The following is a 22729-nucleotide window of genomic DNA, read 5'->3' on the forward strand; positions in this document are numbered from 1 at the left end:
ATCATGCTGAGAGTGAGCAAATTAACTTTTCACTGTTGCGTTCCCAGCACTGGGAAGCAGTTAGGACAAGGCTAAGAATGACAAGTGTTTTCTTTTGGGGGGCTCACAGTCCAGAGGATGCCCAAACTTTCATTCGGTGGTAGGGTTTTATGACATTATAGATCTAAAGGGTACAGGAGGGGAGAGTGCTTAGAAAGGGCAAAGTTAAAATCTCTTCACGATAATGTCTTTTCCAGCACAAGAATTTAAGACATGGGCTCTCATAAATCATATTTACTGTATTTTCGGAGCCTAGGCAGTCACGACGTATCAGACATGTATTGGATAAATATCAGTCGAAATTAACTGCCTTCGCCCACATTCCTTTTGAATTCTAGACGCAAGCCGGGTCTTTACTCCATAGAAAGCAATGGAGCTGGAACCATAAATCCCTTAAAAGGTCAGGACCAGTTAACAAGGCTGAAGTAAACCCCCCCATGGGCAGTGCCACACAGGCTGAAAGCGATGAAGGAAGAAGAAATCCAAACAGGTTTAAGAGTCAGGGAAAACAAAACAACAATACCGAGCAAACCTAAGAGGAAAGACATTTCTGCAGTGGGTGTTAGCAGGAAGCCACCGCAGTCACCGCAGGTCATCATCCCCTTGCCAGTAGGCGATCACCTCGGTCACTGCCACCAGGGCCGTGGAGACGACTCCGACCCCACTTTTAAAATGCTCTCATCGGGATCGCCGGGGCTCCCCCGGAGTTCCTCGGGAAGAGCACCCCCAAGCACCTAATGCACGACCTGTGTCCACTCCATTCAAATCACGCAGCCAATAGGGAAACCCTCCGCCCTGGGCAGACGCCTCGCGCGGCCGGACGAGCCCCCCCCCCCCCCCAGAGGCAAGTCAGCCTGGTACCGCCTCGTCGCCCGACCGGCAACCTCCAGAGCCCTCGGTCCCGCTGGACAACCTTCCTTCCCGGCCTCCTCCCTTCCAGGAGCGGCCCAGCCCCCCCGCAGCCGGAGCCACACCCGCTTCCCTCCGGTAGCGCCCCCGCCACACTCGGCCGCCGCGCTCTTCCTGGGCCGGGCCGAGGCGGGAGCGCGCATGCGCACTGGCCGCTGGGCGCCACCCCGGCCGCGATCTCGCGAAGTTACGCTCAGCCGGGCCGCGGCTGACGGGCGGCCGTGCCGGGGGCGGGAGGGCGTCTGTGGTAGGAAGAGAGGCCCGCTCTGCCGGGCTCGCCCCAGTGCTCTGTGGGATACTGGAAGTCTCGCTCGAGCGTCTCCTCCCCGGCTCGCTGCTCTGCTCCTCTCCGGCCCGCACTCGCAGACACGGTCGCACACCCCCGCGGCGTCCCCTCGCCTCCCCTCGCCGCCGCCGCCCCCTTCCCCCGCTCGCGATAAGAAGCGCCGGCGGCAGGAGAGGGGATGAAGATGGCGGACGCGAAGCAGAAGCGGAACGAGCAGCTGAAGCGCTGGATCGGCTCCGAGACGGACCTCGAGCCTCCCGTGGTGAAGCGCCAGAAGACCAAGGTGAAGTTCGACGATGGCGCCGTCTTCCTCGCCGCCTGCTCCAGCGGCGACACGGACGAGGTCCTCAAGCTGCTGCACCGCGGCGCCGACATCAATTACGCCAATGTGGACGGACTCACCGCCCTGCACCAGGTCGGTGTGCCCGCCGCCCTCACCCACATCCCGGGCCCGCTGTCGTGCTCGCGCCGGGGCCTCTCCGGGCTCCGGAGCTGAGGCCGGGGGGTGGCGGGAGACTCCCTGCTGCGGGTGAGGGGGCGGCTCCGTCGGGGGAGGCTGGGCGCGGGGCTCCAGGCCCCCTTCAGAGCCGCTCGCCCGCCCGCTCGCCGGCTGCCCGTGCAGTTTGGGAGCCGGCTGGCTTTCCTGGGCGCTGGGCAAAATGGACTGTGGTCCTCTTGGGGCCCCAGGGCCATTTGTGAATTTGTGTCTGGGTCAAGCGAAGCGGGAGTGTAATGGGTTGTACCGAGCGAGGCCCGGTGTCAGTGATAGACTGTTGGGGGGGTGGGGAGGGTGGTTGAAAAGCCACCAAGGAGGGAGCGGTAGGGGCTCTTGGGGCAGATGGACCCCCTTTTGGCCTGTAGGTGGGCATTGGTCTCGGTGTACTTTTTAGGACTTGATTACAAATGAGGATGATAATAATAGTGATCCAGAGCCCTAAAGCCGGGTGCCCTGAGCGAACGATTTCCTGTTTTCTCCTTTATTACTCTTGGTCACTGGGGAGGGGAAAATGAGGTGTAATTAGCTAGTCTGTAGTGGCTGAAAGAGAGGGGCTTGGTAGTGTATCTGATAAGGAAGCCTTCCCAAGTGGGCTTGCCCACCTCATAACTGGATTCCTGTACTCGAAGTTTGTCGCAGTCACAGATCCCCGAGCCCTGGCTCCTGGAGTGTACATCGGGGCTAGGAAAGACAAGAATAAACACTGTGCACTCCTCAAAGACGGTTGTCAAAACTTTGATTTTTTTTTTTTTTTTTTTTGGTGTATGGGGGGTAAAAAAAAAAAAAAAGAAAGCTAATCACAATCTGTTCTCAAAATGGATGCTTTGTGCATGTTAAAGTTTTATAGTAGTCCGATTGGGATCTCTCAATGTTAGCCAAATAAGGAGAAACTATTGGCAATCCAGAGATAATGTTGCTTTGCCTTTAACAAGCCAAAAGCAACAAAACCCTTAGAGTTCTGCTTGAAAAGCAAGTTTTAAGTGCTGGTAATAGGTGCTGTGGCATAGATTCTTTATATTTTCATATTAAGAAACTTGGAATTACTAGGAAATTTACAGTGAAAAAGACTTTTCCCGCTCTCAGACACTCCTCTTGGTTGTGAGGTAGAGCATAGCTCTATTTTGAATACCAATGTGGTTAAAAACAGAGGTTGAACCCTAAGGCTTCGCACTTTGTACCTAAACTTTATTATTTTGTGCCTGTTAACTTTATACCTTTTAAAAAGACATGGCATGGAGGTATTTTCCTTTTATTGCTTCCTGCTTTAATAAGTGATGACCATTTAAAGTTTTATTTAATCAAATTCACATATCAAGCTTGGCGTAGCCTTTGTTTACAAAGCTGACTGGAAGGACTGAAATGCCTGACAATCTGCAGGACAGATCTGGAATTTAGAATGGCACCGAGGGAAAATATAGGGTGGTTCTCTAATGTAATGCAAAGTTCATTTGCTTAAAGCTTAAGACGCATTATAACTCTAGGTCCGAAAACATGGTTCTGAGAAGGAAATCAAGTTCAGCATTAAAAAATAATGTTACCATATAAAATTAAAAAAAAAAATTCTCAAGTATTCTTTCACATGTCCTTGGCAAGTCTTAGTGAGAAACTGGTTCTGAGACACACTTACTGTATGTCAGAATAATTGGTTAGTGGTTTATATCAGCGTGTTTTCTAAAACTCCTAAGTAGAAATGTCAAGTTTCTTCCCTGTGGAAAATTATATTGACTTGGAGGAAGAGGACAATGTCTAACATTTTTTTAATGTTGCAATACTAGTTTAGATAGTTGAAAAGACATGAAATTGATTTTTAAAGGCTTGCAAAGAAGCCAGACTTAACGATATCTTCTTGGTTAACTGAATTCAGTGGTTTAGTGAATGTAGGTATAGTCTCTATGATTGCATATTGTGTTTGAGTTGACAAGCGTGTGGGGGGATGTTTCTAAGTTAGGCCATTTGTATAAAGCCTTTTTATTTGCGGTTGGCAACGAGCATGTTTCTTAAATCAAGGAAGCCAAAGTCCTTAAAAGATGAAGCATTGTGGGGCTGGAGAGATGGCTCAGGGGTTAAGAGCAGTGGCTGCCCTTCCAGAGGACCTGGTTTCCATTCTCAGCACCCACATGGCAGCTCACAGTTGCAGAGGATCCAATATCCTCACACAGACATAGATGCAGGCAAATCACCAATGTGCGTTATAAATGATTTTTTAAAAGCAGTGTTGCAGTGCTGTGTTTTCTCTGTTGCTCTTCTTTATCTCATACTTGTTTCCCATTATGACTGTGAAGACAAGGACTTCCCTTTGGGCAGATTCAGGACACCAGTTAGCGAGAGGCAAGAAATAGAACCCCTCTCCTCTTGATGGGATCTTAAGCCTTTCAGAAGTCTCTCCAATGACAGTGTTTGTCTTCCTTAGCTAACAGTAAAATGACTGATTTGGTGACTGGTCCTTAAATATTTTAATACTCTCAAAAGATCATAAAATAGCTAAAATATTTTACCAGTGTAATTTTTCTTTTGTCTGTTCACTCACCTTTTGTCTGGGTAGAGTAGCCTCCGTTTGGTTCACAGGACCAAAGCTTTGGTCCTTCACATCCCACAGATACACTCAGCACCCCGATCCTTTCTTACATTTGTAGTACAGGCGCTCTGTACTTAAAGGGTTGTTGGTTGAACACGCGCTCTCTGAAAGTGTGAAAGCCCAGCTACTGCTCTTCATCCCTTTGGCATAGAGGTGCCATCCATGTGGAGAGAGAGCAAACTTCTGCCTGGGTCTCTAGACTACTCTTCCTCTTCTTCCAAGTGTAGGATACCACTCTCCGGGTTTTCTAAACCTAAGGTCCAGAGTACAATTTCAGTTTTGCTAGTTGGCAGTTACTCACCTGCAGAGTTTTACTGATAGCATGTGGGTTATGCCTGTATTTTAGCATGCTTTGTAAACAGTGTCAAGATTTATAACATGGATAGAATGCCCTTGCCTGGGCTGTACTGCATGCCTAAAATGCAAGAGTGACAATTGGAGTTGAGCTTTTTTATTTTAACCTCAAAATCTTAAACTTTTTCCTCTGTGCCAATGGTTTCCAAGTCAATTTTCAGTTATAAAACGTAATATAATGATAGAATGTAATCTTTAGGTAAAAGTATAGATCTTTAAGGAGTCATATATATTCAGATCTAGTCCTTTTTGCCAAAAACATTTCTTTAAGGAATCTTTAATGTTCAGAAAAATTTTTTGGAATTGTAACTGAGTTTTATAATTTGTTTTATCATTTATTTGTTAACTATTTTTCGTGTCTTGAGATTGAATAGAATCCTTTTTATGTAATCTGAATATTCAGCTTTAGTTTTAAATCATGATGAATTTCACCCTAAAGTTCCTACTAAAACATTTTTCCTTACTGACGCTATCTTTTCATAGACATCTCTGTTCTGTTAATAATGTTATCAATGTCAAGATGAAGTTAAACATTTCAGTTGCTTCATTCATTGTCTTGTGGATATATGTCCCCTCAGTCACCTTTGTATTATTTCTTTTCATTGCTACTTTGATTATCAACCTGTCCGAAGCAGTTATATTTTTATCCTGATATTACACTAACAATTTGTCTTTCCATCTTTACATGTGCATGTATGCATGCATATGTGTTTCAGTCCGGGATGCATATAGATTTTAGAAAAATCTTAGCAATCCTGTGTTGTGCTGCTTCTCAGTGTAGGCGTCATTAGCTTATGCTTCCTAACTGTGGTTACTTCTGTTGGTACTAGATCTTTACTTTTCTACTTGGATGCTTTTAGTCGTTTCTTCTCCTCCGCTAAAATAACCTTCCTTTTTTTTTTTTTTTTTTACCAGCTCTGTTTCCTTTGAGGGTCCATCCAACTGCTTTGAACCTGTATAGCTGAGGTAGCAGAGACACATGCGCTCCTCTGAGGTGCTCATTTCTCCGTGTACTTATGCTCTGGCCATCTTTGTTTAAAATCATTCTTATTAATAGTATCTAGAAGCTCACTTTCCCAAACTTAGAAGAACCAACACTATTCTTCTATGTGTTTATGTTTCCAGGGCCTGACACACTAACCTTTTTATTGAATTGTTTTATTTCCTTTTATAAGTAAGTTTCATGGTTATTTGTGTACATATTTGAAGCCTGCATGTCCAGATATTTAGAATATTGGTCCAATATTATAGAAACCTGTGTTTTTAGGAAATAAATGAAAAACTTGGAAGTAAATATTTAGTACATTTCTTTTAATTGGTATTTAAAATATTTCAAGTGGCATTCTCTTCTATTAAAAAGTCCTAAACCAGCCAAGTTTTGGTTAAGTGGTAAAAAAAATTCATTCAGTTAACAACTTCATAAGAACCTGAGGTAGATTCTGTAGTGAAATCCAAGGTTAAATGGTCAGCGTTCTTTTGTAATTTTACAATAATACCTTCCCCTTTGTTTCCAACTAGACACAATTGTAGATAAGCTTAATATTAAATCATTGTGCTCTTAAATGCAGTTGTATAAACTTGTAAAGGACCCATTGAAAGCTTCTTTGTAAAATGTAGAATCCTGTAGTGTAGTGTAGTGTAGTGTAGTTTTTCCTTAAGCAAAGCATTAGAGATACCAAAGCGGTTGATCTTCAGTTCCTTGTTACAGAATAATTCAGGTGCTGTATATGAGTAATCCGTTTTAAACTGAATGCATTTTCAGTTTTTAACTTTTACCTCTTTTGTTTTTGTCATGAAATGTTAGAGTTTTAGAAACATCTATTAGGTTAATTATTAAAGAAATTTAGTATTAAAGATGTACAAGAAATTGGTTTTCTGTATATTTGCCTCTAGAAAAGCTGTGATACTTTATGCTAATGGCTCATAAAACTTTTTATTAAAATCATCCAGAATCCATTTTTAAATGTATTAAGTAAATCTCCAAGTTCAAACTGGTCCCTTACTTCACACAGTAACTGGGCAATGTAGCCATATATGGGGTGTGCTGGTACAGCACGGCGCCCACACTGCTGCTGTTAAATTGCCTTCTCTGCAGTTGCTGGCTTTGTGCTTCCTGGCAACAGTTTTGTGGTCTGACTTTGAAGTGTCATAACCAAGACTATCTTTCATGAGCTTTAGCTTCAGTGTGATTGCAAGCTGTGACTGAGCATTTTCTCGAGGAGCCAGGTAGAAGCAGCACTGGGTAGCCCAGAGGAAACTTGCACCACCCCTCTCTTACCATGTTTCCCATGCTCTATTCAGTAAGAGAAAATATGTTTCAAAATGTAAATTATTTCAAAGGAACAGCTTTTAGAAACCTTCATTAGATGTAAGGACAAAACCTTTTATTCCTACTGTAGAGTGTTATTTCCTGACACGTCCTAAAGGTGCTGCTTTCATTGCTTTGGAGTCTGTTTAAACATAATAGCTATCTTTTCTTACAACTTTCTTCTGAAACTGCATGATTGTCCATAATCACAGTGAAGAGGTAGGACGCTAACATGCTGGTATACTCTAAACAGGAGCGGACCTCTAACAGTCCCTTCATGTTGGTTTTAGCTTAGGGCTGACTGCAGTAGCCTGACTTAGCAGTGTTGTATTGAGAAGCAGTGCTTTAGAAACAGTATCACTTAATTCTCAGGGCTTCCTGCCTGCCTGTGCTCAAGGTTGGCAAAAGTCAGTTACAGTGGACTGGAAGCCTGAAGCAGCTCTGAGTTAGAGCCCAGGCTGGAGTTTAGGTCCCAGCCCACCCCACTCTGCCCGTGGCTTCTTCTCTTCTCTTCTCTTCTCTTCTCTTCTCTTCTCTTCTCTTCTCTTCTCTTCTCTTTCCTCCTCTTCCTCCTCTTCTCTTCTCCTCCTCCTCTTCTCTTTCCTCCTCCTCCTCTTCTCTTCTCTTTCCTCCTCCTCCTTCTCCTCCCCTCCTCCTCTTCCTCCTCCTCCCCCCTCCTCCTCCTCTTCCCCTTCCTCCTCCTCCTCCTCCTCCTCCTCCTCCTCCTCCTCCTCCTCCTCCTCCTTTCTCTCTCCCTCTCTCTCCCTCTCTCCCTCTCTCCCTCTCTCCCTCTCTCCCTCTCTCCCTCTCTCCCTCTCTCCCTCTCTCCCTCTGACAGTCTTTTTAGCTAGGTCCTAGCTGTCCTGGAACTCACCATATAGAAAAGGCTTGCCTCAAACTTCAAACTCACAGAGATTCTCCTGCTTCTGCCTCCTGAGTGCTGGAAGTAAAGGCATGCCACCATGCCTGGTCTCCTAATTTAAGTCTGAGGAAGAAAATCATTTTTAAATATTTCAGTGATTGTATTGATTACTATTTGAGAGTTTTTCCTGTAAATCAGCTAAATGAAAAAACATGAACAGGTATTTTTTAAATCTATTTTTAACTAACACTTGAGATCTTTTTATGGTAATTAAAATGCAATAGTAATATGTTTAAATTGATCCAGAATTCAAAATTATTTCAGATTTTAAGAAGTGCTAAGATTGTTTTCTGACAATTAAAAAATACTTGATTTTTTTAATTTACAAAGGAAATTACTATAAAAATACTCCTTTTTTCCAAAATATAGAATTTAGTTTTCCTTTTCATTTTTTTACTAGTGACAGTTTATATCACTACGTTGCTATGCATTTATTTACAGTGATTTTTATGCCTAAGTGTACATTCGGTTCTTGTATATAAACTATAGGAAGCTCATATTTGAGATGTTAAAGAAGACAATCTCAGCTGGGCATGGACGCAGGCCTAGCTTTAATCTTGGCACTCTGGGAGACAGAGGCAGATGGATGTCTTGAGTTTCAGGAGGACTACCTAGTGAGATCCTGCATCAAAAGAAAAAATAATCTGAACTTGTCAGCACTCTGCAGCATCATTACTTCAATTTGTTTTGTATACAGTGATCATTGATATTTGTAATCAGGACTTGGGATATTACACAAAATGCTAATAATGTTATCTAAAGTGGTTTCTGGGCCAGTAAAATGAGCTTGTAAGTTGTTAATCATTCTTGACTTTAGTTGGGAGCCTCTTATTAATAAGAATATCAAGCTATATATTCATTCCACGAATTAGAGTGTCACTGAGTTACAATTCTGGTCTTAATTTGAAAAGAATGGAATTTTTTCATTTTGATAAAAATGTAAAATGTGATTTACTTATTGCTCATAATTGAGTCTCTTATTTATATAAACATATTTATTTCTGTCACAAAAAGAATAAAATCTATATTTTTGTTTTGCTCCATCAGCAGATTTAAAACAAGTAGTTTGATCATCTGGTAGCATTTCATAAAGTAATGGGATATTTTAACAACAGAAGAATGTAGCATCAAAATAAAGGGCAGTTGAGATTCCCATGTCAATCTATAAAATTATCAAGAGTGACAACAGATGCTCTTTGACTCTGGTGAAAGTAGCTAAGGCTGAACAGATCCTGTAACACTGCTCTGGTCCTGCTTTTAATAGGGCATGGTAGAGTACAGATGGTAGCATTCTATATCAGAGTTTAAGCACTGTGTCTCTTGGATACCTAATAGGAAACAAGACAAAGTTTATCTGAAGGGATTCCGGGGCTTGGTGAAAGCCTTTGGGAACTGTTGGCTCCATATTTATATGTTTCCACAAGTCTTTGTGCTTATTGTTATCCTCTGGAAAGTATTTCCCAGAATATTTTTATTAAGGCACAATGTTTTTGACCACTGAAGAACACTGATTCTTTTCACGTTCTAAACCATACATTTAGCATTTATAGACTACCGGCTATTAGAAGTCTATCTTATCTTCAGATAAAAACCTCCTTAACATAGTTTCCTAAATTGATTCTTTGTCTGCATTTTATTTCAGTAGGTGCACAGTGTCTTGATTTAAAAAAAAAAACCTTGAATATCATAATTTTCAACCAAGTTCATAGAAAATAAACTGATAAGTTGTCTTGGCAACTATATCAGGATTTACAGCATTAAAAATGTATCAGGCAGAGTGTGGTGATATACACCTTTAATTCCAGCACTTGGGAAGCAAAGGCAGGCTCAGCTCTGGGAGTTTGAGGCTAGCCTGGTCTACATAGTAAATTCCAGGACAATTAGAGCTACAGTGTGAGCCCTGTCTTAAAAAAAAAAGTATCAGGTCGGGCGGTGGTGGCGCACGCCTTTAATCCCAGCACTTGGGAGGCAGAGGCAGGCAGATTTCTGAGATCAAGGCCAGCCTGGTCTACAGAGTGAGTTCCAGGACAGCCAGGGCTACACGGAGAAACCCTGTCTCGAAAAACAAAAACAAAAAACAAAACAATATATATATATATATATGTATATATGTATATATGTATATATGTATATATGTATATATGTATATATGTATATATGTATATGTATATATATATATATATATCAGAAAAGCATATGCCAACAACTTATGTTTAAGTATCCATTATTTAATTACAATATCTATATCTATTACATTATCTGTATTTTAGATTTACTTTAAATGTGGGATATATTGCTGATTACTAATACAAGTAGAATTTTGTCAAGTTTATGTAATTTAGTTTAAAATGAGTATCTTTTAACGAATCCTTTATATTCATTTAGGAAAGGATTTCTTGGTAGCATAGCAATAAATGTAATAGGTACATTGTAGTGATTCTAATTACAGCCTTTTCTGAACGTTTTCATCATGGGCCCTCATATGCCAGAATTTTCTGACCTCACTAGTATTTTGGGTGCTTATCTTTTTGTTGTTGAGCTGGCTAGCCATAAAAAGGCAGGCTTCACTTCTGTAGTACTGCCCTCTCTCAGCGCCTGCCTGACTCAAATGTTCTTTCCTGGGTGGAGACATTCCACGTTGTCATGTGTCCTACAGGCATTTCTGAAATGACATTCACTAGAAGCCATGGAAAGCAGTGAAAGCATGGCTCAGCTGTCACCTTTTTAGTAATCTATTTACATGTGTCGTGTGCTTGGGAAAGAGAGAGTCCGTGGACCAAGCCTTACCTAATAGAAACCTTTAGCTTGAATATTACTTCATATTAATCTGGTTGCTCTTTGGGTAACATGGTCTTCCAAAAGAATTTAAGATTGTACAAACGGTTAACTTTCTGCAGTATCTGATAATAAAAGGAGATTAGATTCGATGACGTGTGAATTGATGCCTTCTTAAAGTTTGGAAGGCACGTGGGAAAGTATTTCTTCACAAACTAATACACAAGTATATATGCACATTTATTTATGAATCCCTTTTGTGTCGAGATTACATACATGGGCACACAAATCCTTCTAAACTTGTTTTCGAGGGAAATCTCTGTGCTTCGGAACAGTTACTGAACTCACGGGGCATCAGCTCTAGAACCTTTTATGACTATCCTCTGTACAGAAGTATATTCATGAAAGTTACAGTTTGAAAATGCTGATCATTTGGAGTTGTATTTGGTGAGTTATTAGATTGTGATAATAATGGTATCACTAACTACATGTTTTCTACAAAGCTTATTTAAAAGTTGTTACTGCTTGAGAGTTTTCTCCACGCACATACAGTGTTTTGATCGGGTGCACCCCTCCACCCCTTCCTTCCAGCTTCTCTCTCCTGCTATCACTGCCCCTCCCAGTTCCATGGGTGTTGTTTTTTAAATCCACCAAGCCCACTTAGTGCTGCCAGTATGCATGTAGGTATGGGGCCTCATCTCTAACAAACAACAAACAACCAACCCGATCCTTTCTTCTCAAGCAGTTATCAGTTGTTGCTAGCTCTTAGCTAGAAGTGGGACCTGGTGACCCCTCTCTAGCTTCCATAAGTTCATGTGTGCAACCGTCCTATTGTGTCATGAAAACACTGTTTTCTCTCTTCTTCAGAGCCTTGGGAGGAGGGTGTCTGATACCGATGTCCTACCATACTATAGTCTCTTATTCCTGCATGTTGACTAGTTGTGGGTTTCTACATTGATTGCCATCATTGCAAAACGAAGAGTTGAGAGATGCACTAATCTGTTGGTATAAAGATAAGAATTTAGGGAGCTGTTGAAATCTGTGCCCATTTAGCAGGATAATAATACTGGGTTCTTTCCTCCAGCCTATGACATATTATCTAGCCATGGATTCCTGGACCTGTTAGTGGAGCAGACTACAAAGCTTATTTTTAATTAGAATGGGATCGGAAAGAGGCCCTCTGAGAGAGGATTTAGTTAACTTTTTGTACATTTTTCCACTCACTGGATATAAACTGTTTCAGAATTTATAATGAATCTAGTATACTATTTTATATGGGTTCTAGGTTTTCCATGCAGCAAATCACTATTACACCTGACAGTTTGAATATTTGTGAATATATGGTTTTGTTCCTAAACAAAGTTTTGATGCTGGTATGCCCAGATATGTTTTGTTATACTATATTTTGTTTTGTGTAAGGCATGTTAATTGCTCTGTATAGTTTTTCTTTTTTTTTAATTTTTTTTTTGTTTGTTTGTTTTTCTTTTTTTTCTGTATAGTTTTTCTTAACATTTTAAAACAGATGACATGTTTCTGTATCCTTCCAAAGTACATTGGGAAGTCTAAACAAAAATGTAGCTTGTGTCTTTTTTTAAAAAATGCCTATTGTAACTTAATCTTTTCAAGCATCATTGTTCACATTAAAATGTCTAAGCTCACTGCTTATCTTGGACATGAGAAGCTCTAAGCCATCATTAAGATCTCAGTGCCTTCTGTTCTTGCTGTTGTGTTGTGTTTTGTTTTGTTTTAATTTGCTTTTGGAACAAGGTTTCATGTAGTACAGGCTGGCCTTAAACTAAATCCTGATCCTCCTTATCTCCTTTTTATTATCAACATGGTTTACATTTGTACTTGTTGTTACATATGCATATTATTGCAAATAGAAATGTTTGGGCGTTTAAAACAGCATAGAAAAAAATAGATGTTTTGTGCTAGCTAAATATTCCACCTCTTCGAAGTCTAGTGAACTCACGTTAATACAAGTATGTGTTTATGTATAAATGGGATCACACTTAGTTTTCTGGTATATAACCTATTTTTAAAAATTACACATCTTTGTTAATTAGCATTAATGCACAGTTTACCTTTAATGGCTATATGGAATTTTGTTTTTGCATCTGAACTTATTTTTCTAAATTGATGAATGTTTAGTATTATTTCCACTTTTTCATGGTATAGCATGAAAGAAAATATTACATATTGTTCATCTTAACTCTTTTATATTCATTGGATTGCTTCCAGAAAAATGTTATCAAAGTTTTATGCTTTGCTCAAAATGCTATGTTACTTTTGTACTTGTTTATAGAAGACACTTTTCAGTAAAGCTTCTATCATATGGAGTATGGAAAGCTGACCTTGACCAGGCTACTGATGACACATCTGTAAACTCATGAGTGAGGTCATCCTCCATAAGTCACCCATAGGAAGATTATATTACTGGTTTATTACTCTGTGAATGTAAAACTCATGGTATTCACTCAGGGAAGTAATTTGAAGAGACAGGATAAAAGAAGTTTTTCTTGCCCACTTTTCTGTTTTCTTTTTGGGGTGTGTGTGTCTGAATGTCAGTGTAGAAGTAGGTACTTGCCTTCTACTTTGTTTAAGGTGGCAACTCTTGCTTTTCCACTAACATGCCAAGCTAACTAACCTGGCCTGTGAGTTTCCAGGGATTCTGTTGTCTCTGCCTGCCAGATCCTCTTAGGAGCATTGGAATTTCAGAGGTTCTTGTTACATGTCTGGCTTTTATATGGGTTCTCGGGATTCTGACTCAAAACCTCACATTTGCATGGCAAGTGCTTTTACCCACAGCCACATGCCTGAGTCACTTCTTTTCTTTACATGGATTTAATTCTAGGAGACCGAAGAGATGGCTACTCTTCTAGAGCATCAGGGTGCAATTCTCAGGACCTACATGGCAATGCACAGCTGTCTATAACTCTAGTCCCAGGATTCAGTGTCCTCTTGTGGCTCCTGCAGGCCCCAGGCCCACATGTAGAATTAATAATTAATTAATTTAAAAAGAGGTACATCATTTTTAAAAAGATTTATTTGTAATGTTTTAGAAGTTTGAAATACAAATTACTAAAAATGTTAACATAATCTGTATTGGTATAATCTATTTAAATTAGAAGTTAACTCCATGCAGCAAATGTTTAGATCATCTTGTATTTGACACTTACTAATCTCTTATCCAGTGTCAGTGTGCTTTTGATTGGCATTTGTTAACAAATGATAATAGTTTAGTAACTGAAAAACATATAGGGTTAGATTTTTTTTTTTATTTAAAAAAGGACTTAGCCCAAAATATCAAAAATCTATTTGAGTGGTAAAATAATTTATTAATTTATATCTTACCACTTTTGAACTGTTTCCTCTGGCTTTCAGAGTTCTTATTCATTTTCTTTCTGACCCACTTTTTTTGAAGGATGAGTGTTTCTAAGACTATTTTATCTATTTTTCTTATTTTATTCATTTCTATAGTTTCAACTTTTCAGAAAATCTGTTCTCCTTTTTTACATTATCCTTTTTTTTTTTTTTTTAAATCATCAGTGACAGCCAGGTCAGGAACCTAGAAGCAGTTACTAAAGCAGAAGCCACGGAGAAATAAATACTGCTTCTGACTTGCTCAGTTGACTTTCTTACAACACCCAGGACCACCTGCCCAGAGGTGGCACCACGCACAAAAGCTTGGGCCCTCTCACATTTATCATTGGTTAAGAAAATGTACTACAAAAAAAAAAAAGGAAGGAAGGGAGGGAGGGAGGAAGGGAGGGAGGGAGGGAGGGAGGGAGGGAGGGAGGGAGGGAGGGAAAATGTACTACAGACTTGCCCATTGGCCAATCTTATAGAAGCATTTCCTCAGTTACGTTTTTCCTGAAAGAAGACCAAAGTGTGGATGCTTTGGTTCTTCTTATAAGGGGAGACAAAATACTCAATGGAAGAAATATGGAGACAGTGTGGAGCAGAGACTCAAGGAAAGGCCATTTAGAGATTGCCCTACCACCTGGGGATCTACCCCATATACAGACACTATTGTGGATGCCAAGAAGTGCGTGCTGACAGGAGCCTGATACAGCTGTCTCCTGAGAGGCTCTGCCAGAACCTGACAAATACAGAGGCAGATGCTCACAGCCAACCATTGGACTGAGCTCAGGGTCCCAGTTGGAGGAGCTGGAGAAGGGACTGAAGGAGTTGAGGGGGTTTGCAGCCCCATATGGGGAGCAACAGTGTCAAATGGCCAGAACCCCCTGGAGCTCCCAGGGACTGGACCACCAACCAAAGAATACACAGTGGAAGGACCCATGGCTCCAGCCACATGTGTAGGAAAGGATGGCCTTGTCGGGCATCTATGGGAGGAGTGGCCCTTGGTCCTGTGGGGAGATCGAGGCACCAGTGTAAGGGAATGCCAGGGCGGGAAGGCAGGAATGGATGGGTGGGTGGGTGAGTACCCTTATAGAGGTGGCGGGGATAGGAGGATTTTGGGGGGGGGGGAGGGACCAGGAAAGGGGATAACATTTGAAATGTAAATAAAGAAAATATCCAATTAAAAAAAAAGAGTTCTTCCCAAATGACATTAGCTTGTGTTAAGTTGGCATAAAACTAGCTAGCACAGTTCCAGATACTATTAAGTGCTCAAAGAGATTTTTTTTTTTAAGTAAAACAGATTCTAACAGCACTCTCTCTGTTCAATAAAATGGAAGTTGCGTAGGCTTCAGGAAAATGCAGGTCAAAACCACAATGAGATAGATACCCATTTCACAGCCTTTCGGATGGCTGTAATAAAGAAAGAACTTGTTGCCTAGATATGTAAGTTGGAACCCTGCTACACTGTTGGCAGTAATGTAAGCCATGGAGCCACTTTCTAATTATTAAATTTTTATTTGTGCGTGTGTGAGAGAAAGAATGTGTGCAAAGACTGGAGCTGGTGTGAAGGACAGAGAATCAGTCAGCTCTTGCCTACTGTGGGTTGAGGGAATCATACTCGAGCCATGGGGCTTCCATGGTTTCTCACTGAGCCATCTCAGCATCCCCACTCTTGACACAATCTCACTTCTGCATGTGGCCTAGCAACTCTGCACTATGTATATATTTCTTGTGATTGAAAGCATGTCCACATAAAAACCCATCTGTTAATATCTAGAGCAGTTTTACTTATAATAGCCAAAATTAGAGTACAAATCTCTGTTTATCAGCTAGTAAATGGATAAAGGGGTTTATTTTGTTACTAGAATCAGAAGCCTATTCCTCAGCAATAAAATGAATAGGATACTAATAAATACTAAATAAATTTCTAAAACTGCTGAATGAAAGAAACCAGTCATGAGACCACATGCTGTAAAATTTTATTTTGTGAAGTGTCTCCTGTAGACAGATCTATGGAGACAGACAGGTCACTGCTGGACATGTTGAGGGAAGTATGGTGTTACTGCTAGTGGATAGGGTGAGGAAGATGCTTTAAGACTGTGATGATGACTATTCTGAATACATCAGCCAGGCTCTGGTGGCTCACTTAATCCGAGTACTTGGGAGACAGAGGCAGGCACACGCATATCTCTGAGTTCGAGGCCAGCCTGGTCTATAGAGGTAGTTTCAGGATAGCCAAGGCTACACAGAGATAAAAACAAACAAACAAAACAAAACTGAATCTATCAAATCCCATTTCATTGTACACCTTAATTGGATATATATATATATATATATATATATATATATATATATATAATCTCCATCCAATGGATATATATCATTGTATATTATATAAAGTATATCCGAGTAAACTTAGATTTTTAGAGCAGAAGTTGTTTATTTACTACTAGAAATTGAAGCATTGGCAATCCCAAACCTTATGGTAACTTGGCATTATTCAGTGTAGCTTTCATAGCAAACAAGATGGTCAATGTTGCCTTAATGCAGGTCGCTGCCTGCTAGAGAGTATAGGCAAACATGCAGGCAGTCATAAGTCTCTCCATTATGTCTAATGACCTGTAGTGGTAGTTCTACAGTCTTGTGGAAGCATATCCACACACTTGTAAGCCCACCCTAGAATCAGGGATCTGAAATTACCCTACATTGGGGTGAATGAGAGAGGTGTTTAGGAGACTGCTTCAGAGAGAAAATAGCATATGCAGAGACCTGGTTCTGAGCAGAAGTGTTGAAGGACTTTTATCTTTATAAATGAGACAATCAGGTTTTTTTTTTCCCCCCCACAAAAATAGAATAAAATTGCCTTTGCTGCAGTATGGAGAGTGCATTGAGGAAAAAGTCTGGAGGCAGGGGGATACAATTTAAAGCTGAGTAGTCTACAGGAACTGACTTGCTGGCAAGCTTAGTAGCAGTTGGGTTAGAAAACAGATTAGCTAAAGATAGAGTTTTTCTTTTCTTCTTTTTTTAAAAATATTTTATTTATTTATTTTATGTGAGTACACTATAGCTATCTTCAGACACACCAGAAGAGGGCATCTGATCCCATTATAGATGGTTGTGAGCCACCATGTGGTTGCTGGGAATTGAACTCAGGACCTCTGGAAGAGCAGTCAGTGCTCTTAACCACTGAGACATCTCTCCAGCCCTGCTAAAGACAGAGTTAAGGAATTGTTGAACACAAAAAGTAGTAGAATAACCTGAGAGAGTAAAAGCAAAAAGCTTGTGTGACGTGCATTTTGGATGTGGTGTGCTTTGTAAATGAAGGGTGTGTGCCATGTGCTTACTGCTTAGCTAAGAGAGCAGTGTATAATAGTGACTGATGGGGCTGACTCTGGACGGTGTTCAGAGGATAAGTGGCTGTTGTGCAGGTACAGGTGAGCAGCATCCATGTCCCTAAGGATGTGGTGAGTTTGGATAGGGAACAGGGAAGATGATCCTAGTCTGTTCTGTGAGCTAAAATTTGATGACCAAATAAAACAGAGGATGAAGTTACAGGAAAAAAAAAAAAAAACACAAGAATTTATTTATATGCCTAAAATAAATCCTCTGTCTCCCCCACCCCCCCCCCCCCCCCCCCCCCAGTTTTCTTGTACATTTAAGCTTTGGGATATTTTTGATTGCTGGGAGGTGTTGTGAGCAGGTGTTCTGAGGGATGTGAGGAGTGACATACAGAGTGTGGAAGAGTAGGGAGTGGTTGGAGTAACTGCACTGTGTGATCTGGTTAAATGAACCAGGAAGTAGTTGCCATGTATTGAATTCTAATGCAACATTGTCTTTTTTCCACCTATCTTGACATTTTATCTTAGATAGGAGGTGTGTGTCTGTCTGTTTCATGTGTGAAATGAACTGATGATTTGTAAAATACCCTTTCTTGAAATACTTTAGTATAAAAAGACTACTTAAAAGACAGTGTTATGCATATACAGCAGAGGACTGCTTGGTCTGTTCTCAGTGAGAGAAGACGCACCAAACCCTCGAGAGACTTGAGGCCCCAGGGAGTGGGGAGGTCTAGTGGGGTGGAGGTGGGTTAAGGGCATCCTCTTGGAGACAGGGGGTGGGGATGGAGGTTATGGAATGAGGAATAATCAGAGGGTGGACCAGGAGGGGGGATAAAGACTGGACTGTTAAAAAAAGATATAACAACAACAACAATAAGTGTTATACCATGTGGAGGCAAAGCATTTGTGTAGGACAAAACGTGGATTTTTTTTTTTTTTTTTTTTTTGAGACAGGGTTTCTCTGTGTAGCCCTGGCTGTCCTGGAACTCACTCTGTAGACCAGGCTGGCCTCGAACTCAGAAATCTGCCTGCCTCTGCCTCCCAAGCGCTGGGATTAAAGGCGTGCGCCACCACCGCCCGGCACGTGGATATTATTTTAGCTGTTAACACTGACTGAAATAAACATTTTTAAAATTATGCCGTCTTTGAAAGTTTTACAAGCAAAGTATTAAAATTCAGTTTAGACAAGGGGGAACTGCCTAAATGGCTACTTCTACAGATACTTGGACACAATTGCTGAGTATCAGTCTGCTAGTTTGTTAAGGGGATGGTGTTGGTGGTGCATGCTTATTTCTGTATTGTGCTTTCACCCTTCTGTTTCATGAGGAAAGGGTTGGGAGTTTGATAGGCTTGATGGGCGGAGCTTTGAAGGGATTTTTTTTTTTTTTAGAGATAGCATTATGTATATTTTGTAGCTGTTAGCAGGTAGACTCGGAAAATTCAAAAATAAGTTGATTACTAAAAAGGCAGATAGTTTTCAGAGGATACCAGATTTTAAAAGATTTCATTTGATGTTAGAATTTTGGACAATCCCAGCAGAAGAGATGGAGACAAAAGAAAAGTTTGTAAGGCAGTTTTTATACAGTGAATGCTTTTGCTTTGCAAACTATGAATGTAAAAAGAATTTGGTGATGAATATATATTTTAAGAATTGATTAGGAAATAGCTACAGGTATCTAAAAATTATTAAATTATTAGGGATATTAAAGCTCAGAATAATGTGAATTGTTGAAAAACATTTTTGAACGTGCTGACAGAAAATGCTTGTAGAGTTCAGGTCCTGAGTTCAGATTCTTAGAGGAGCAGAAAAGTCAGTAAAAGGCTGGGTGTGGCAGCATGTGTCTGCACAGAGGAGGCAGAGGCAAGAGGATCCCTGGAGCTTACTAGTCAGCCAGGTTCCCAGAAAAGATCGGGTCTCAGAAATAAGGCAGAGAGCTATTAACTATTGAAGAAGGCATTCTCTACCAGCCTGTGTACACCACACACCCAGACTGTTGAAGAATGATGTTGAAACTTACAAATTAGAAGGGCTCATGATACCCCACCCCCTCTCCAAGTTAACTGAGCAGTTAGTGGTTGATGAGAGAAGGGTTGTCAGTCTCTTTCCGGTGTAGTTCCTGACAGATTGCCTCTGCTTTACTAGATAAACCCCATCTATGCTCGTACGAGTAACCACTAATTAATTAAACCCAGTGGATCACACCCAAAAAAGATAGAAAAATGGGATGAAGGTCCCTGGGGAAGAAGGGTTTCAGCAAGAGGAGAGAGTGACGGAGGGTAATAAAGGGGAAAAATGGTGAAATTCATTATATTACAGTCGCCATCTAATTTTTAAAAGTTATAAAAGTTAGAGCAAGAATAGGAAGAAGTCAATAGTATGACATTTGCATGTACATTTTTGTATGTGTATTTGTCTTAGATGACCTGTAAAATTCAGGTATCCACTGTGTCCCAGATCATTTTGGAAGAAATTGTATTGGTTACTAGATGCTCATTTGAGTTTTTTTTAAAACAAGTTTGTTGACCTTTTCAGAAAGACTTTTATATTACTCTTTCCTCACCCCCCCCCCTCTCTCTCTCTCTGTGTGTGTGTGTGTGTGTGTGTGTGTGTGTAGTATGTGCACACATACAGTCTATTTTTGGAGGTTAGAGGACAGCTTGTGGGAGTTGGTTCTCTTCTTCCATTTTGTGAGTTCCCAGAGTTTGAGTTTCAGCTTAGGGGTAAGGGACTTGACCCACTGAGCCAAATCACTGCTCTGCACTCTTCTTTTTTGACAAGGTTTGTAAATCCAAATGAGAAAATATTGCCAACTAAGTATGATTTTATTTCTCCAAGGACTTGGATAAGTTCATATTGCCTTTGTTGTTAACATGACACAGGTCTGTCAGAGATGCAGCCAGGACCAGATGAACTAGCACCTGCATGACTCACTGCCAGTATGTTAGTTTTTGATAGATAGTTCTGTGTCAATCCAGACTCCCTGGTTTTTACTCTTGACCCTGTGTTAGCTAGCATTTTAGTCAACGCAGCTCAAGAACACTTACAAGCCTACAGAAGTGAGTTTTAAATAATAAGATGAAAGATGAAGGTATGCTGTAAAATTACATTTCCGAGTTGCCAAATGTAGGTTGAAATGTAGGCAGACATGAGAAGCAAATGTGTGCAGACAGGTTATCATTGGTTGCCTTCACTTCATTGCTTTTCATCTTATTCTTTGAGATACTCTTTTCTTAAACCCAGAGCTCATGAGTAACTAAACTGGATCACTAGTGAGCTGAGTACAGTCTTCTTAGACAACTCATTTAAGCCCCTTTCCTATCTTATAAAGTTTGCTTTTTATCAGCACCCATGATAAGTACATTTAATGTTTAAAAAGGCATTCTTCCCCTCTTGTATTAATGAGTATGGCATTGAAGGTGGTCTTCGTTCAGGTTGTCAAGTTTTCGATTATAGCAGGTTCTTAACATTCTTAAATGTGAAAACGAATAGCTGCATCTTTACGTGTTTAAACGTGTAACAGATTGTTTTAGCTTGTGTACAGATTATTTCATTATTGCGGTGAACAAAGTAAGGTGCAGTTATGACTACTGTATTGCAGAGATCAGAGATGAACTTGGACACAGTAATTAAACACTTTCTGTAGTGCATTTCAACTATTTGAACCAGATTCTATCACTGTAGTAGCCTCAGGATTCTCAGGCTTAATTGTAGGACAGTTGATAGGCCAGAAAGGATTTAGTTGGTGCGTTATCTCCTGAAACTGAATCAAAGAGCTAGCCGGTTCAAGAAACTGCCCAAGGAGCCAAAAGACTCAAAAGGCACAGCTTTGCCTTTGCCGGTCTAGAACGTCGTAATTATCATATTAGGTGGCACTGGATAAGAAACGGGGCTTCTTGGTTTACAGTTAATTTTATAACATTAGCCCTTGCCCCTCAATACCTTTACCCTGAAGAATGTCAACATACAGTGATTAAAGCACAACATAAAACTAGCAAGTCACAGGTCTTAATGCCAGCATTCTACAGTCCCAGGACGGTCTTTTAAGATGCTTTTATCAGGAGGTATGTGAGCTACATTAGTGAAAGCCCCTGTTTCACTCTGTTTCCAGTATATGGGCTTCTATACCTGATTTTCTGTTTGCTCTTATGTTCTGTCAGTTTTTCCATTACTAAAAGCTTGTTTGTTTTTTTGGATAATCTGACTCCAAGTTTAGAACTTCTACGTTTTACATGACTGGGGATGACAGGGAGATAAAAACAAAATTTAGCAAGAAAAGCAGTTCTGAGTTGCAGCAAAAAAAAAAATTGTAAGCTTTTTTTTTTTTTTTTCTCTATTATTAACTGTTCTTTTCCTATTATGGAATAAAGTGGAACTAGTTTAGGTAAGGTAGTGATCAGAGATGCTTATAGCAGTACAAACATATGCTCTTTGAAGATAGGAAATAATTAATTATATAGCTTTACCTACTACTTGCTGGAAGTAGAAATGAATTTTCAGGAAAGGCAATTTTTTAATTGCTCCGAAGATAAATTGTTTAGAGGAAGCCTTTTGTTGGAAAAACCAACCATGGGTTAGTACTGTAACTGTTGTAAAAACTCCTCGTTTCACACTAAGACCTATTCAGACTGTTTTGTTTTTATCTTATATTTATGAGCATTTTGCTTCTATGTATGTCTGGGCAGCACTTGAGTGCCTGGTGCCTGCAGATGCCAGAAGAACTAGAGAACAGGCTATGAGCTGCCATGTGGGTGCTGGGAATCAAACCCAGTTCTCCGGAAGAGCAGCCAGTGCTCTTAGCCACTGATCATTTCTTCAGCCCTTTGGACATGTTATTATGAAAAAATACTCTGTTCTTTCAGAAATTTACTATAGCCGGTTGTAGTCTGGTTTCTTTTTAGGTTGATAGTGGAGTTCACTCCATTAAAAATGTTGTGAAAGTTGTATCAAGCCATACAACTCTAAGTTATATTAGTCTTCTAGTATTTTAAAGAATAAATATTTTTATATACAGTAATAAGATTAGATGAAGTCTATCATTAGCAGGAGTACATAGTACAAGAAGGTATGCTTATCTGTAGGCATGTGCTTTATCGTGTTTTTATTTTCTCTAAAAAATAACAATATGTGATTTAATTTTTGTTTTGTTTAATTCCGTGTGCACACGTGAATCAAATTTGCACACGTGCGCATTGTGTACACACACACACAGAGTCAGATGTGCCTGTGGATGCCACAGAGGATGTTGGATGCACTGTGGCTGGAGTTACAATGAAGTATGAGCCCACCTGACATGAGCATGGCTACTGAACTCAGGTTCTCTCGAAGGGCAACAAGTCTTCTTTTCCACTGAGCCATGTCTCCAG

General features: G+C 40.4%; 1 protein-coding gene across 5 annotated transcripts in view; it reads left to right on the plus strand.

The window, feature by feature from the left end:
• The first annotated feature begins 1185 nt into the window (after window positions 1-1185).
• Ppp1r12a (protein phosphatase 1 regulatory subunit 12A) overlaps window positions 1186-22729 on the plus strand; it is a 109517-nt gene continuing 87973 nt past the window's right edge. For 3 of the 5 annotated variants that reach the window (XM_076920160.1, XM_076920163.1, XM_076920164.1), the window contains exon 1: window positions 1188-1649. In XM_076920160.1, the coding sequence (XP_076776275.1) occupies window positions 1413-1649 (237 nt within the window). In that variant the 5' untranslated portion in view covers window positions 1188-1412. Of the gene's footprint in view, window positions 1650-22729 lie in introns of all 5 variants that reach the window. The other 2 variants (XM_076920161.1, XM_076920162.1) reach the window with 2 other exon arrangements.

Source organism: Arvicanthis niloticus, chromosome 22 (assembly GCF_011762505.2).
Source record: "Arvicanthis niloticus isolate mArvNil1 chromosome 22, mArvNil1.pat.X, whole genome shotgun sequence".
Lineage (NCBI taxonomy): Eukaryota > Metazoa > Chordata > Mammalia > Rodentia > Muridae > Arvicanthis > Arvicanthis niloticus.